Source organism: Ranitomeya imitator, chromosome 7 (assembly GCF_032444005.1).
Source record: "Ranitomeya imitator isolate aRanImi1 chromosome 7, aRanImi1.pri, whole genome shotgun sequence".
NCBI lineage: Eukaryota > Metazoa > Chordata > Amphibia > Anura > Dendrobatidae > Ranitomeya > Ranitomeya imitator.
The window spans coordinates 76,326,546-76,344,539 of NC_091288.1; the positions used below are offsets into that span (position 1 = coordinate 76,326,546).

Genomic DNA, 17,994 nt, shown 5'->3' on the forward strand with positions numbered 1-17,994 from the left:
CGCTTCTATACATTTTTCATGCCTGTTTACCTTTCCATAATGGCTAAATCTGGGGCACATATTATGCAGACAGTCCATTTTTCTTTTTTATCTTTAAAGGGGACAGGCTTGCACTTTATACTTGACATTCATATCACTTTTATATACGTATGTATATATATATATATATATATATATATATATATATATATATATATATATATAGATTCAATTTTGATATATTCTACAAACGGTGGACTTATTGTTATTAGCTATTTTTTTTAGTTTAGGCTTTATTTATTATTATATGTAACCACCATTTATACAGCTTTTGCCATTGATATATCAATTGTTACACATGTGTATATATATTCTTTTATTTTTTTTATTTTTCCATTATCTTCTTCATATCAATATATTTTTTATCATCATTTTTTTCACTGGCGTGTCGCCTTGTTTGCACTTGCTATTATAAGATTCTGTGCACGTTTCTTGATTTATGCTAACTACCATTGATCACCTGTGTACTTGGCAGGTATACACATTATGTTGACTCGCTAGTGCTGAATTTTTCCCTCTTTCTTTTTCGCCTCAATAAATTTTGTATTTTATTATTTACAATCATTGGTCTTTACTATCATTTATTTGACCATACGGTTTGGTAGTTCCTCAATAGTAATGAGCTAATTTGGTAAGCGCTATAGCTTGTCGAATAAGTAGAGACCTGAGCAAATTCGCTCAACTCTATCCACGAGGTCTTGCTACTCTCTTGGTTTACTCATTAGGACACTTGACTGGTCATGACCATGATTTGTTTGTCCTTTATTAGTATTACAGGTGTTATCCAGGACTATACAAATTTTTTACTATGGGCCTAAGAACTAACAGGCAGGTAATTGCTGACTACGTGCCTGTTCAGCCCAGTGTAGATCTTGCCAGCTCAGACCAGTCACACACCACTCCTGCCAGTGATTCTGCAGCTTCTGTTGATGTCAAGTAGTTGCTTGTCTTCTGCTCTGCCGTGTTGATGGGTGTGACTGCCAATGTCACGCTGATTGACAGCTGGCTCCATGCTGCCTAACTGCGGCAAGCTAAAAATCTTTGTTTTTCCCTTCACCCATGACAGCACACTAGAGAGAGGGCTCTGCCCCGTCAGGACAGGAAACCTACTGAAAATAAAAAGGCAGTACCTCTCCCTCGCTTCAGTTGGGTTTCCTGTCCTGACGGGGACCCTAGTGCTGAAACCACGGCAGTTTGAAGACAGATGTTCCACTCACCCATGCCAGTCCCGGCACTGGAAGAACGGGCAGAGCACCATCAGGCTGTGGCAGTGCCATCCGCGGATCCTTTAGTGCAGTGTGGGCATCGGTGCAGCGCAGTCGGGGGTCCTGGGGCTCTTCTGCAGCTGCCGCGCCACTCTCCCTCCTCTGCTGGCTGCCTGCGGCTCCATGGGGTTGACTTCCAGGTGTGCGGCTGGTGTCGCGCGCAAGGCACGCTGGAAATAGGCGTGCCGTGTGACGTTAGTACTGCACACTTGATCCAAGATGGCGGCGCCCATAGTGAGAAAGCCGGCTGGGATGCATAGTCTTTTAGCGTGTCACGACGGGGTGCGGAGGAGGGAGTGGCATGGAATGGGCACCGGAGGAGGCGGAGAGCGCAGTGGATCCCTCCTTAAATGGAGGGATGACCACACAAGAAATGCTCATGTCCAAAGTTCCCACTATGGAGGATCATATGGGACAGCAGCAGCAGCCCTTACAGCAGCAGCAGGAGCTTTCACCAGGTGCTATGCCTGGTCATCAGCACACAAAGAAGAGTAGCCGTTCAAGTGGAAGAAGTGTCAGTCGCCCTGACCGGAGGTCGCAGGACTCCTCAGCATGTAGGAGGGACGTCATCCGTACTCCTGATCAGCCTCCAATTACAGTACAATTGATTGCCAGCGGGTAGTGAGTGACCTTCGTGAATGTCACCTTGGTGGTAATGGGCTACATTTTCTGCTTGCTTGCCAGGGGCTGAGAAAGGCTAGTGCCAAGTCAAAGAACAAGTAATGTGCCCTCTGTAAAGTCCCGCTAGAAGTTCAGTGGCAGAAAAATCACTGCGCTGACTGTATTCAAAAACTATTCAGGAAAAAAACCCTGACTTCGCTTATAGCCTTAGGGCCATGATTAGGGCAGAAGTTAAAGGTTCTTTAAAATCGGTCCTTAAAAAGGGGAACAAGAAAGGCTTGGGCTTGTTACAGACTCTAAAGCCTCACAATCCAGTGAGGAATATCATGGTTAACCTCTGTCTCCCTCCCCCTCTTCTTCCATATCCTCTGACTCCTCTACGGATAACGATGTAGGATGCCGACCATGCTTTCTGACAGAAAACACAGATAGACTGGTGAAAGCAGTCAGAGCTATGATGTGCCTAAAGGACCAAAAGGAGACTAGGTACTTAGAGGATGTTATGTTCGGGGGTCTGGAGGAAAAAAGTAAGCGCACATTCCCGGTTAACGCTAGGGTAAAGGCACTTATAGACAAGGAGTGGAATAAGCCTGAAAAATCCGGTAGCCTCCCCTCATCTTCTAAAAGAAGATACCACTTCGATGAGAGAGACTCAGAAGGGTGGGATAAAATCCCTAAAATTGATGGATCTATAGCCAGGTCATCTAAAAAGTTGACCCTACGCTTAGAAGACTCGGGCATGATAAGAGACCCATTGGACAAGAAAGTGGATGGGTTCTTGAGACACACCTGGGAGGCGGCCGCAGGGGGTCTTTAACCGGCAATAGCTAACACATGTACTGCCCGCTCCCTTATGGTCTGGCTGCAACAGATAGAGGAATAGCTAAAGACTAAGGCGACAAGAGAAGAGGTCCTAGCCAATATGGCGCTAGTACAAGGGGCAGCAGCCTTCCTAGCGGATTTCTCAGCAGATTCCTTAAGACTGGCAGCTAGAGCAGCAGGCCTGTCTAATGCAGCTAGGCGCGCCTTATGGCAAAAGGGGTGTCCTGGTGACCTGCCTTCAAAGAGTAGACTTTGTTCCATCCCGTGTGATGGTCAATTCCTCTTTGGTCAAAAGCTGGAGGACATTTTAGAGAAAACAGGAAATAAAAAGAAGGGTTTCCCTCGCTTTCCGGTGGATATTAGGAAACCTTCTTTTCTGAGAAGAAAATTTAATAGAGGCCGCCCCCATGGGGACAGAAGAAGCTGGGACTTCAAAGACAGGAAAGGATCTGGGTTCATGTTTAGAGGACCCTCTAGGTCATCAAAAAGCCATCCCACTGTCGTCAGGTCAGAGGTAGGGGGGAGACTCTCTTTTTCCCTGCCTGGGTAAATATCTCGCCCAGTCATTGGGTATTGAGTGTCATCAAAAATGGCCTAAAGATAGCCTTTATTCGTCCACCCCGGCAGACTTTTGTTTTGACACCCCGCAGGAAATCCCCAGGAGAACTAGCCTTGGAGGCGGAGGTGTTGGGACTGGTGCTAAAGCAAGTTATAATAGAAGTCCAGAGAGACGGTTCACTAAGGACTATTGTCAACTTGAGAAAACTCAATCGGTCTGTGGTGAATTACTCCTTCAAAATGGAGTCGGTAAATACGGCGATAAAGATGTTGTTCCAGGACTGCTTCATGGCAGTTATGGACTTAAAAGATGCCTATTATCACGTCCCAATCTATCGGGACTATCAAAAATTTCTGAGGGTAGCACTGTATGTCCAAGAACAGGTCAGGCACTGCCAGTATACAGCCCTCCCATTCATTCTGTCTATAGCGCTAAGAATATTTACCAAGTTAATGTCAGAAGTGATGTCCTTCCTCTGTTCTCAAGATGTAGTTATCATCTGGATGACTTCCTTATAATAGGCAGGTCGGTGGATCACTGTTTAAGCCAAATAGAAGAAGTGACCCTATCAGTACTGGGCTGGAAGATAAATACCCTCAAGTCGAGGTTAGCAGCGGAGAAAGTTCAATCCTTCCTCAGGTTGGTTCTAGACTCCAGGTGACAGCTGTCTCCTATCGGAAAACAAAATTACCAAAATACAGGGTCTCGCACTGTCGGCAATACAGCAGCCTGTAATGACACTAAGAAAGGCGATGTCCCTGCTGGGATCGCTAACATCCTGTATACCCGCTGTGGGTTGGGCACAATTTCACCTGAGACAACTACAGTGGGTCCTGTCAGCACATAAGTTGTTGAAAGGGCATTTAGAGGAAAAATTACACCTTTCAGTGGGCGTGAAAGATTCCCTAATCTGGTGGACTGTAAGGGGATCATTTGCCATCAGTGGTCCAGTGGTTGACGCTGGTGGAGGCAGTGATTACGACAGACGCAAGCGATACGGGATGGGGTGCACATCTAGGGGCCCTCTAGGTACAGGGGTCCTGGTCCCCGCTAGAAAGAGACCAGGCCTCGAATGTGAAGGAGTTGTGGGCCGTAGAAAAAGCCTCAAGACATTTCCTCCCTTTCCTTCAGGGTCGCCATACCCGAGTCATGTTGGACAATTATGCAGTGGTAGCTTATATCAACCACAAGGTCCCTTTCCCTTATGAGAGCAACATCTGTCCTGTTCCAGTTAGCAGAACAACACCTTCTATCCCTCACTGCTCTTCACATAAAGGGTATCGAAAACACAAAAGTGGACTACCTAAGTCGCAAGAGGCTAAGGCAGGGAGAATGGTCGTTGAATCCCCGAGTGTTCCAACAGATCGTGCAGGCTTGGGGCAAGCCAGTGATAGACCTATTTGCCACTCTTCCCAACAGAAAAGTGGAGAGCTTTCATACGTTTGACGTGAGGAGGTCCATGTTACAATGTATGTCTATGACTTGTCGATGGAGGAAGGATCAGTCCCTATTTGTAGCTTTCCAGGGTAGCAGAAAGGGGTATGGGGTATCCAAAAGTACCATTGCCAGATGGATCAGGGAGGCCATTAGCTTGTCCTATGCCGCGTGTGGCGCTCTGGTTCCTGAAGCGTCAAGGTTCACTCCACCAGAGCCGTGGCTATTTCCTGGGCAGAAAAAGCAGAGGTATTGATTGATCAGATATGTAATGCCGCTACCTGGTCCTCACCATCTACCTTCTTTAAACACTACAGGCTGAACCTATCCTCCTCGACTGACCTTACCTTTGGTAGAAGGGTGCTGCAAGCGGTGGTCCCTCCCTAAGGTGTTTCATTCTCCAAAAATCTCTCATGTGTTGTCATGGGTGAAGGGAAAACACCAAGGTTTCTTACCGGTAGCCAGTTTTTCAGGAGCCCATGACAGCACCTGCATATTCCCCCCTTTTCACTCTTTGGTGTGCACTTTAGTTTGGTGCTTTTTATTTTGTTAATATAATGTGGTGATAGTTTGCCCTGTGAACTAACCATTGGGACCTCTCATGCTCTGTAAACCAACTGAAGTGAGGGAGAGGTACCACCCTTTTATTTTCAGTAGGTTTCCTGTTCTGGCGGGGCAGATCCCTCTCTCAGGTGTGCTGTCATGGGCTCTGGAAAAATCGGCTACCGGTAAGTAACCTTGGTGTTTCAGCAGTCAGGCCTAGTCAAAAGAGCAGCCAGAAGAAGAAGAGTTCCTCTGTTGGCATGGAGCAGCTGAATTGTCACCAGGAGTGGTCAGTGACTGCTCTGAGCTTATGCCGAATTGAACAGGCAGGTAGTTCCTAACTAGATAGCAACTACCTGCCTGTCAAGCCACGTTCACATGTTCAGTTTTTGGTCAGTATTTTACCTCAGAATTTGTAAGCCAAAACCAGGAGTGGAACAATCAGAGGAAAAGTATAATAGAAACACGTCACCACTTCTGTATTTATCACCCACTCCTGGTTTTGGCTTACAAATACTAAGGTAAAAAAAACTCGCCAAATGCTCAACGTGTGAATGTGGCCCATATCTTTTTTTAGCTCATAGTAAAAAATAATAAATTAGTCCTAAATGACCACTAACCTTGTTCAGCTTGACTACATGCTCTTTCCCTGCTCGTGGCATTGCAACTCTAACTGATCTGAAAAACAAAGGGGAGGTGGGTCTTGATGGAACGGTACGGTCCCTTCAATGTGAAGAACCTGGCTGTACCTGGTACCGAAGTTTAATTCTGCTCAGTTCGGTCAATTTGAATGGGCTGAGGTGAGGTACCTTGCGTGGCCCCACTAAGACAGATATGCTCAATACTGCAGTGATAGAAATTAGAAGAAAACGGATTATAAATGCATTGTGTTCTTCACATTAAAATCCAGGAGAAAGTATGCAAAACTGATGGAAAAAAGCGACAAAATAGCAGGAATGGATACACATTAAAAACATTGAAAAATTATCAAAAGAAGATCCAAAGGTCTCTGGCCATGATACAGCAAACAAGACAACCCCATAGTATACGATATATTTGATGGACATTGTAACATATCTATACTGTACATCAAAACAAAAATAAATATTAAAGCCACAGTGGACACTGGAATAATGCTGTACACAATATAGACAATTAATACTTTTATATAACATTATTCCAATGTGTCTATTGGGGCGTTAATATTTATTCTTGATTTGATCGACATGTATGATAGGTTTTCCATCATATCTGTGTTGTTCACTGTACGGGGTGGTCTTGTTTGCCTATTCACGAAAAGAGACCGTGGGCTTTTGTTTGTTTGCCTGTTATTTCATTCTTTTTTTCCTTGGTTTTGTAACAAGATGTAATCTTTCCTATATTTTCATGTGCATCCCACAATGTGTGTTTACCTTCTTTTGTAGGTTTCTGGACTATACTGCAACTTACTTGAAGTTGTATATAACATTGGTAGTGTTGACATTTCCATAACCGCTACAAATCATTATAACTTATGTTATTTTCCAACCCCCCCAGCCATGTAGTCCACTGAAATCTATATCTACAGAACATTTTTTATACTTTTGTATTAGAACAATAAACTAAAGGTACCACTAAAAGAAAAGACATATGGTAGTTCTACAATAAATTTCCATAATGAGCCTTTCAATGACCCATTTAGCCTTATGAGGAGGTTGCCTTCATATTGCCATAATTGGTGGTGAATGTGGGTCAATGGATACAAAAATAAAAAAAGTCATCATTCTAAGAATACATGAATGTAACTGTACATCCCTGACGCATAAATATCATACGTATTATTGTATGTGCTGGAATTACTGCTGCCCCGAATTAGTGCCATATATATATATATATATTGGGGTCCTATAGTTACAGGGAAATATTGATAGAAGAGCTGAGGTCATGGAGTGATTTTCAGCTACAATATTCATTGGTTTAACCCCAATAAGAGGAAAAGTATAATAGAAACACGTCACCACTTTTGTAATTTTCATCCATTCCTGATTTTGACTGATGTTAAATACTGACCAAATACTGAAGGTGGCCTAAAGGGTGAACTAGAAGTTGTCGTTTTCCAAAAACTGGAGAGCCACCGGTCGGGGAACACTTATAGAACATCTAGTAGTTATTTCTACTTGAAGGAATCAAATGCATTTATTCACCTCTAAATTCCATTTTCAAGGCATAATATTACTGTATGCAATACTCTACAGCTCTACAAGCCGCTTCACGGGATTATTACAATTGCAGTCATTTGTCATGAAAGGCTTTCTCCATTTTGAAGTTTCCTGTTTATGTTCTACAAATAATGTCAGACACCTTTTCTTTTGTGGCAGAATGCTATGAATGAGTTACTGCAGCATTAATACACAGTTAACCTTTTTCTAACACTGTAGCACAAGAGGTTTGCCGGCTGTTCACCAGTAGGGGTGTCTGCATTATTGTAAGGAGCTTAGCTTCATGATTACAGAAGGCTTCTGCATAATATAGTTATCAGGGTTGTGCCAAAACATGACATAAGCCCGAAAGTGTACATGGAATATTTCTCATTATGTATTTATGTTGCTTTATGTTATTATTATGTATTTTAATACTCTCTTATAAACATTACTAATGTAGAATCTGGCTGAAAAATGAATGGAAACTGAATTAAATTTTTTTTTATCTGGAGGTGGATTTATTTCCATCCAAAGAAAAAATGTTATTCAGTAATGAATAAATAAGAAAATCAGCCTGTAAATTGGACACGTATTACAAATCCATAACAGACCAATATAAAATGACCACTGACGCGTTTCAGGCTACACCGTTGAGCTGAGCTACGACTAAGAACATAAGTGTATTGCTTGAATCGCATCAGTTATCATGTTATGTTTGTCTGTTATGGATTTTTAATAAGTGCCCAAAATAAAGGCTGAAGATTTTCTTACTATTTCATTGCTGGGGTACATTGTTTCTTTTGAGCACTATCTGGGGTACCAGGACTGCCTCGTACATGCTGGTGGAGGTAAATTAGCAAATACCCTATGTTGGATTTACTTCTAACCCTATTTTCCCAAATGATATTTTCTGGGGTCCTGTGACACTATAAAAGGTTAATTTTATCAGTATACCATAACAGGCATTTTATGGAGTTTCTAGCTCATGAGAAATTAGTTGTCAGGGCTACATAAAGGTGTTTCTTCTGCTCAATTGCAATGTGAACAGTGTAGCCAATCAGCAGTCACTGACTGGCTGCAGCGCTCACGTGGTGCCCCCGTCAGATATTAAGACCAGCAGACTATTAGAGATGCAGCACTAAGTACAGGGAAGCTGTGTCAGGGCAGGTGGTGAGTATTGTCTCTTTTCATATTTATTCACGTCTATAAGCCCCTTATTAAAGGTGTTTACCATTAATTGACAACCCCTTTAAGGATTGCCTAGATTACATACAGTTATCCGATATACTAAGTCGTTAAAAGTTTTTGATTAGTATTTATAGACTCGAAATGTAAGCAAGACAGCCACGAGGTTTCAACTTATGGAAAGCAAGGAAGGGGATTGATAATGGCAAAAAAACTGAATAAAACATACACATTTAGGAAGTTACAATAGTTTTGTTATCCACTAAAGGAAATTCACATCAGAGAAAATAATGGCATAATGCTAGGAAAGGACATTTTGATGCATTCGCATTTTCAGCTGGACCCCCACAAATCCTATGAATGAATGGGCCATAGTGCTGGTTGCCACCAGTGAGGTATCAGTCATCAGCATTCAGTACCCAAACCGCTATTGGGCCAAGTCAGCACTGTGCCTCCATCAATAGCAGGATCCTAGTGAACATCATCACTGACAGATTTAACCCTCTAATTACGTAAATTAAAAGTGTAATGAACGTCTTCTTTGAACAGGTTTGTGGACGGCATCGAGACTGACTGCAGCTCTCCCACAACTCAGACATTTGACTTCAATACCAAACCACTAAGCCAGGAAAACTCGCCGAGATGTTCTAACTCAGGTATGGTAAAACACATAAATGTAACGTCTAATGCACATTCTTAGTCAGCACCATCCATTATAATCCATTTACAGCATCCATTACCATCCTATTTTATTACTTCCCAAAGAAAGTTCCTAAGTAATATAACACTTCTGACAGTCCAGGGGTAAATACGAACAGCAGAGCATCCCATGTAACAGTGGTACAATGACGCCCCAGACATGCACAAAGGGAGACAAGTCTGGAAACACTGCAGGTCATGGTCACACATTTAGGCCAAACAGGCTGCTAACAGTAGCATAAGAAACATGTTTCCTGGTGCTGCCATATTAAAAAACAGCACCTCGGACACTTTCACGGTTCCTCGTGTTTTGCCTATGTGGTCTCCACACCAATCTCTGGCTATCATTGCATTCAAGACAAAAGCAGGACTCTGGTGAAGAAGATAGACCTTCATTCCAGTCTCCATTGACATTCTGCTCTGCATTATGATAACTTTTGAGATTGGTGGCATGAGATCTATTGATCAACTGGACGTTTGGATGTAACCCAATGTCATGCAAACGCCTTCTGATGGGTTATTTGGACACTGATGAATGCCTTAGGCTTGGTATGTGATGTCTAATGTCCGTATGAGCACAGAATAGATTATTACATGCCATTCTTTGAATTTGATAAGACCACGTGGCTAATCCCTTGAAGAGGCCTTCTCAAAGGAACGTCACACCGTTCCTACTCCCAGAATTATGATGTGGTATAGCACTATGTACAGTAGCTGGACCCTCTATTCTTCATTCAAAGTACAATAACAAATCACCATTACATTGATTTGGTGGTGGAACCAGTGGTACGGACATTTTTTCAAAGTGAGATTGTGTTACTGTTGGTTCTTTTGAAAGTTTTTAGACACTGTCTCATCAACATAACCTTTACTAAACTAAAGCTGGTTTGGCATTTCTAACCCAGGGCAGCCAGCTGTTTGGCAGATCTGGCTATACAATAGATCTTTGCTCTTACCCGAGGAAACAAGAGCAAGGGTATGTAAGGCCAAAAAACTTCAACCGCAACTTCTTTGAAAGTTTGATAGAACGTCTGGTGCTGGGCTCCTAGGAGAATTTTCTGATACACCAGGGCCACTGTGATACAGTTCCTCCCACTCATGTAAAATAGTGCCTTGCGAAAGTATCCGGCCCCATGGAACTTTTCAACCTTTTCCCACATATCATGCTTCAAACATAAAGATACCAAATGTAAATTTTTGGTGAAGAATCAACAACAAGTGGAACACAATTGTGAAGTTGAACAAAATTTATTGGTTATTTAAAATTTTTCTGGAAATTCAAAAACTGAAAAGTGGGACGTGCAATATTATTCGGCCCCTTTACTTTCAGTGCAGCAAACTCACTCCAGAAGTTCATTGTGGATCTCTGAATGATCCAATGTTGTCCTAAATGCCTAATGATGATAAATATAATCCACCTGTGTGTAATCAAGTCTCCGTATAAATGCACCTGCTCTGTGATAGTCTAAGGGTATGTGCACACGTTGCGGATTTGGCTGCGGATCCGCAGCAATTTTCTCTGAGTTTACAGCACCATGTAATCCTATGGAAAACAAAATCTGCAGTGCACAGTGCTGCGGAAAAAAGCGTGCGGAAATGTAGCGTTGTTTATTCCGCAGCATTTCAATTCTTTGTGCAGATTCCGCAGCGGTTTACATCTGCTCCATAATAGGAATCCGCAGGGGTAAAACCGCAGGTGGAATCCGCACAAAATCTGGAAAAAAAAGCGGTAATTCCGTAGTTAATCCGCAGTGAGGTTTACCTGCAGATTTACCAAAATCAGTCAGGAAAAATCCGCACCACTGTCCGCAACGTGTGCACGTGGCCTCAGGGTTGTGTTTGAAGCACAGAGAGCATCATGGAGACCAAGAAACACAAGAGGCAAGTCGGTGATACTGTTGTGGAGAAGGTTAAAGCCGGATTTGGATACAAAATGATTTCCAAAACTTTAAACATCCCAAGGAGCACTGTGCAAGTGATCATATTGAAATGGAAGGAGTATCATACCATACCATATATTGCCATATGGTCCTTGTGGACAATGCTGCACTATGGAGATTTTATTGGGCAATGTTAAGGAGAGAATACCTTTATAATACACCATGTGATGGAACATAGCACAATACAGAATGAAATCACAGGTATAAAGAGATTCCATAATATACAACACACATCTATTGGCTCTGTATTACAGCTCCATACTGTGCTGTGAATCTCTGATTTTTCCAATGCAGATTACACAATTATACCATTGATCGGACGACCAGCACCTTTATATGTGACAGTGTTACAGGGCTGAATTCCATCCACACCAATAATTGATATTCTTTTGTAAGGATGTGGTGAAAGATTTCATTGTCTGTGTTGCTGCACATACAATGGATTTTGGTCAACCTTGAGATTGCACAATTGTGATGTAATTCATTTACTAAATGTAACTTCTCTTCTTCTCCTTAAAGCAGAAAATGTGGAGACCAGGAAAAGCATTGTGAAATTAAATCAGGAGGTGAGGTTTTTTTAATATTCACTGAAGTTTACACTGTGTGCAGAATTAATAAGCAAGTTGTATTTTGATCACATGATACTTTTTATACATGTTGTCCTACTCCAAGCTGTTCAGGCTTGAGAGCCAACTACCAATTAAGTAAATCAGGTGATGTGCATCTCTGTAATGAGGAGGGGTGTTGTCTAATGACATCGAAACCCTATATAAGGTGTGCTTAATTATTAGGCAACTTCCTTTCCTTTGGCAAAATGGGTCAGAAGAGAGATTTGACGGGCTCTGAAAAGTCCAAAATTGTTAGATGTCTTGCAGAGGGATGCAGCAGTCTTGAAATTGCCAAACTTTTGAAGCGTGATCACCGAACAATCAAGCGCTTCATGGCAAATAGCCAACAGGGTCACAAGAAGCGTGTTGGGCAAAAAAGGCGCAAAATAAATGCCCATGAATTGAGGAATATCAAGCGTGAAGCTGCCAAGATGCCATTTGCCACCAGCTTTGCCATATTTCAGAGCTGCAACGTTACTGGAGTAACAAAAAGCACAAGGTGTGCGATACTCAGGGACATGGCCAAGGTAAGGAAGGCTGAAAAACGACCACCTTTGAACAAGAAACATAAGATAAAACGTCAAGACTGGGCCAAGAAATATCTTAAGACTGACTTTTCAATGGTTTTATGGACTGATGAAATGAGAGTGACTCTTGATGGACCAGATGGATGGGCCAGAGGCTGGATCAGTAAAGGGCAGAGAGCTCCACTCCGACACCAGCAAGGTGGAGGTGGGGTACTGATATGGGCTGGTATCATCAAAGATGAACTTGTGGGACCTTTTCGGGTTGAGGATGGAGTGAAGCTCAAAACCCAGACCTAATGCCAGTTTCTGGAAGACAGCTTCATCAAGCAGTGGTACAGGAAGAAGTAGGTATCGTTCAAGAAAAACATGAGTTTCATGCAGGACAATGTTCCATCACATGCCTCCAACTGCTCCACAGCGGGGCTGGCCAGTAAAGGTCTCAAAGAAGAAATAATGACACGCCCCCTTGTCACCTGATCTGAACCCCATAGAAAACCTGTTGTCCCTCATAAAATGTGAGATCTACAGAGAGAGAAAACAGTCCACCTCTCGGAACAGTGTCTGGAGGCTGTGGTGGCCGCTGCACGCAATTTTGATTGTAAACAGATCAAGCAACTGACAGAATTTATGGATGGAAGCAGCTGAGTGTCATCATAAAGAAAGGTGGCTATATTGGTCACTAATTTTTTGGGGTTTTGTTTTTGCATGTCAGAAATGTTTATTTCTAAATTTTGTGCAGTTATATTGGTTTTACCTGGTGAAAATAAACATGTGAGTTGGGAATATATTTGTTTTTTATTAAGTTGCCTAATAATTCTGCACAGTAATAGCTACTTGCACAAACAGATATCCTCCTAAGATAGCCAAATCTAAAAAAAACACACTCCGACTTCCAAAAATATTAAGCCTTGATATTTATGAGTCTTTTGGGTTCATTGAGAACATAGTTGTTGATCAATAATAAAAATAATCCACTAAAAAACAACTTGCCTAATAATTCTGCACACAGTGTATGTAATTCGTCTAGTATTATATAGCAGTCTTGCCCTCGTTGTACCAGGTGCTCAGCTTTGAGGAAGAAATAAAAGATACTTTGCCCATTACTCTACTTACCGTACGTTGGACCTTTATCTGTGACTGACTTTTCAAAAAGCTGATAACCAAAGAAGATAGAAAACTCATTTTTGTTTCAAAATAACACCACTCTTATCTGTTGGCTGTGTATGGAGTAAAGGTACCGTCACACTAGACGATATCGCTAGCGATCCGTGACGTTGCAGCGTCCTCGCTAGCGATATCGTCCAGTGTGACAGGCAGCAGCGATCAGGCCCCTGCTGTGCTGTCGCTGGTCGGGGAAGAAAGTCCAGAACTTTATTTCGTCGCTGGACTCCCCGCAGACATCGCTGAATCGGTGTGTGTGACACCGATTCAGCGATGTCTTCACTGGTAACCAGGGTAAACATCGGGTAACTAAGCGCAGGGCCGCGCTTAGTAACCCGATGTTTACCCTGGTTACCATCGTAAAAAAACAAACAGTACATACTTACATTCAGCTGTCTGTCCCTTGCCGTCTATTTCCTGCACTTACTGCTGGCCGCAAAGTGAAAGTGAAAGCACAGCACAGCGGTGAGTCACACAGCGGTGACTCACCGCTGTGGCTGTGCTCTGCTTTCACTTTGCGGCCAGCAGTCAGTGCAGCAAACAGACGGCAAGGGACAGACAGCTGAATGTAAGTATGTACTGTTTGTTTTTTTACGATGGTAACCAGGGTAAACATCGGGTTACTAAGCGCGGCCCTGCGCTTAGTTACCCGATGTTTACCCTGGTTACCGGGGACCTCGGGATCGTTGGTCGCTGGAGAGCGGTCTGTGTGACAGCTCTCCAGCGACCAAACAGCGACGCTGCAGCGATCCGGATCGTTGTCGGTATCGCTGCAGCGTCGCTAAGTGTGACGGTACCTTAAGACTAAGCTGCATTACCAGACAGCCCACAGACAAGGGAGGCACTATTTTTTGGAAGAAATCAGCAATGTTTTGTAATCTCTTAAAGCCCCTTTCAGCAACAGTTAATTTTTTGAAAAGGGTTATCCAGGATGAAGTTTCTTTAACTATGGGGCTAATAACTAACAGGCAGGTAGTTGCTAACTACCTGTCTGTTTTACCCACCGGCCACCGCTGATCTGTGCTATCACAAAATGGTCACAGACTGCTCCTGCCAGTGACTGAGCATTTTGCATTGATGTCATGTTGACAGAGCAGCGGTTTCTCTTAAATGCTACTGTGTTGACAGGGCATGACTGCCGCCATCATACTGACAGCGAGTTCCCTGCTGCCTAACAGCAGGGAGCCGTTTGTCAATCAGCATGACGTTGGCAGCCCGGAAGAGGAAAAGCTGCTCTGTTGATGTGGAGCAGCTGAATCGTCGGCAGGAGCGGTCAGCGACTGCTCTGAGCCAGCACCAGGTAGACCAGGCAGGTAGTTGCCTTTGCTAGCAACTTCCTGCCTGTTAGCGTTTAGGCCCATAATAAAAAAACAAAAACAATATAGTCCTGGACAACACCTTTAATAGCATTAGGCTTAGCATACATTTTAACACTAATCTAAATCACTAGAGAAAACAGTGATTTTATAAAACAAAAACCTGCAGCAAGCAGCACAGTAAATGACACATCACTGAAACCACGTTTCTGTCCCTACATCACGCTGCTCTCAGCGACAGATTGCCTTTAAGAAATAAACAGCAGTTATAAGGAAATGGTTAGACTGACGTATGAGGCCTAATCTCAACAAAGAAGCTTTCATCCATGTTATAGGGATTTTTTCCAGGGGATTAACGATCATGGACACAGAGGTTGCAGTCATATCCAAGTCTTGGAGTCCCAAATGTCCCTTTGGCTTATTTGATAATTATACACAGTAGTATTAAAGTCCTGTCATAGATTCTGCATTGTAGCCGACGAGCTTCCTGATATTGCCACTTGGTATTACCATTATTATTATTGCCATATTATTTTAGGTAGTGTCCTCTGGTCATAACTTCTGTGGACATTTATAGTGTACAATGAAGTATATGGAGAGTGCATTTTCCAGGAACTGCAGAACAGGGACTACCAGATCCCCCATTTTCCCCATAAGCAAGGGTCCCAGAAGGTGGCTTCTAGGACGTGCACTCTTAGGCATATATAGCAGGTCCTTTAGATATATCATGTATTCCTAGCATGGGAATAACCACTTGAAGGAACCATGTAAAGACTGTAGATATTTATGTGCTTGATTTATTGTTGTATTTCTTTTTACCATGTTGTATGTCCTTTTTGTAGATGACCGTCCTTTCTCAGCAAGTTACACAGTTAAGTAAGGACCTGAATGAAATGCTTCAGCTAATGAGGCCTGTTCTCCTAAACCAGAGCTACATGCAATCTCCCTCTGCTGGCCTCCTTACCCCAACCCTGAATAACACCTACAGCAACAGCAGTGGGTTTTGCAGTGGACAGCAGTCCCAAATTACCATTCCCAGCCTTGTTGGAACATCCTGTCCTGGTCAGACACGGGCAGATGTAGCACAACCTAACACAGCTTGGATGGAGGCCTTAAATCAGCCTACTAAGGCTGCCCAGCCAGAGAATTCATGCAGGAAAAATGTCCACCCTGCCCTTTCTCTGGATTCATTCCTCAGACATTCATGTACTCACCACAGACAGCACAAGAGTTGCGGCCCTATGACTGTAAACCAAACACTGTCCCCTTGCCATAGCCATTTCCCTCAAACACAAATGAACCATGTGAGCCAGGTAATGCATAATAATTCATCTCCAGTGATGGCTTCTCATCAGTCATCCAGCAAACAAGCGGAAGTGCAGAAGTCCAGCCCTAGTTTCACATCCAGCAGATCATTCTGTAGCCCTCAAGAAGCTGACCTCTTGGGATTGATGCCGCGTGATTATAGAGAGCCATCTTCAGCAGCTCTGGAACTGGTCCGCACTTCTTCTGGAGAATCACAAGGGGACATCATCAGGTTTATAGATGATGAGGGCACAAATGTGTAATACTGGAGACTGTGAAGCCAAAGCACTGACCATGGGGATATTTACCAAAGTGAAGCTCTCCAAGGCTGGACCAAGCTACTGTAGGATAATATTATCCTGTTGACAAGAGAATGTCTAGAATGTCTAACTACTGCCAGATTTTATTCTCCTTGCCACAATACTGTTCAGCAGGCAACGAGACACTCAATGTCCATCAGTTTTATTTTGTTTTTTGTTTTTTTTACCTAAACTTGCAATTTATAGTGAAAAAAGCCCCATCACTTTCTAAAGTTCTGTCTTTTGGCTGCTAGTAACTCCAGCCGCGTCATTTGAGCAGTTTGTACACATGGACTTTAACAAATTTATTTGTAGCGACTATAGATCGATTTATATGAAAAGGACCAAATCCAGTACACAAATGGGAACAAAGGTGTCAACGTGCATGGAATTTAAACAGAAAACCGTTTCTTATAGCATGATCTTAATATTGTTAATACTGACACTTACGGTATTAGAAGAATGACTACAAATTTGAGCCAAATATTTTAAAAGGGAACATTTCTGGAAGGTTTTCGTTTTCCTTTAGCTTTTTTTTCTGTTTTTGAGTATAAAAGGACCTTATTTTTCTATATTTGCTACTTGAAGGTTTATACTGAACTTTTTTTGTTCTGATTTTTTTCTTTGTCATTCCAAAGCAGAGATTTATTTAACCCTTTCATTGCTAGAGGGGACTAAAAAAATAAAATAAAAAAATTCTAAAAAAGCACATTGATTTGCTATGAGACTGGGCCCCTCTGGCAGGGAAACATTTACAAAATAAAAGGGATCAAATTAAAGGTGCATGCTGTGCAACGCATGGGGCATTTTCTGGGTATACCTGAGCAACTGGAAGAATCTGTTTATTTTGCTTTAATAAAGATAATGTGTTACAAAAAAAATCTGTTTCCTTTTGACATCCAACAGCAATCCAAGTATGAAATAAATATTCAGACATGCTTCTTTATGTTTTACCACTAGAAATGAGCGAACCCATGGAAGTTCGGGTTCAGCAGAAATTGAGAAAAAAAAGCTTGGTTCTGGTCCAAACTTGACCCCAAACACAATAGAAGTCAATGGGGACCTGAACTTTTCGTGCTGTAAAATGATCATAGTAAGGGCTAGGGGGCTTCAAAAGGAAGCAAAATGGGGTAAGAGCAGGACAATCACAACGCAAACACATGTGGATAGGAAAATGACTTAAAATATCAGAATTTAAGAAAATAAAAAATAATATTAAACTAGGAGACGGATGTCCAAGTGGAGCAGTGCCTTGCTTGTGTAGTTTACTGTTCTTGTTAATAAATAAATGAGAAAAATGACAGGGGGTCCTTCCTATTTTTTAATAACCAGCCAAGAAAAAGCAGACAGCTGTGAGTTAGTCTTATTATGCTGGGAAGGGGACGATATTCATTTAGCTTCCCAGCCTATTAATATCAGCACCCAGCTGTCTGCATGGCCTTAGCCAGTTAATAAAATAGGGGAAGACTAAAAAAAATGATGTGGGGTCCT

The 17,994-nt window shown here is 42.5% G+C and overlaps 1 protein-coding gene across 3 annotated transcripts in view; it reads left to right on the forward strand.

Moving 5' to 3' along the window:
• Window positions 1-17,376, forward strand: part of LOC138644753 (voltage-gated delayed rectifier potassium channel KCNH8-like) — an 824,668-nt gene extending 807,292 nt beyond the window's left edge. For 2 of the 3 annotated variants that reach the window (XM_069733531.1, XM_069733534.1), the window contains 3 exons: window positions 9,198-9,304; window positions 11,807-11,853; window positions 15,742-17,376. In XM_069733531.1, the coding sequence (XP_069589632.1) occupies window positions 9,198-9,304; window positions 11,807-11,853; window positions 15,742-16,467 (880 nt within the window). In that variant the 3' untranslated portion in view covers window positions 16,468-17,376. The remainder of the gene's footprint in view (window positions 1-9,197; window positions 9,305-11,806; window positions 11,854-15,741) is intronic. The other variant, XM_069733533.1, reaches the window with a different exon arrangement.
• Window positions 17,377-17,994: the final 618 nt, after the last annotated feature.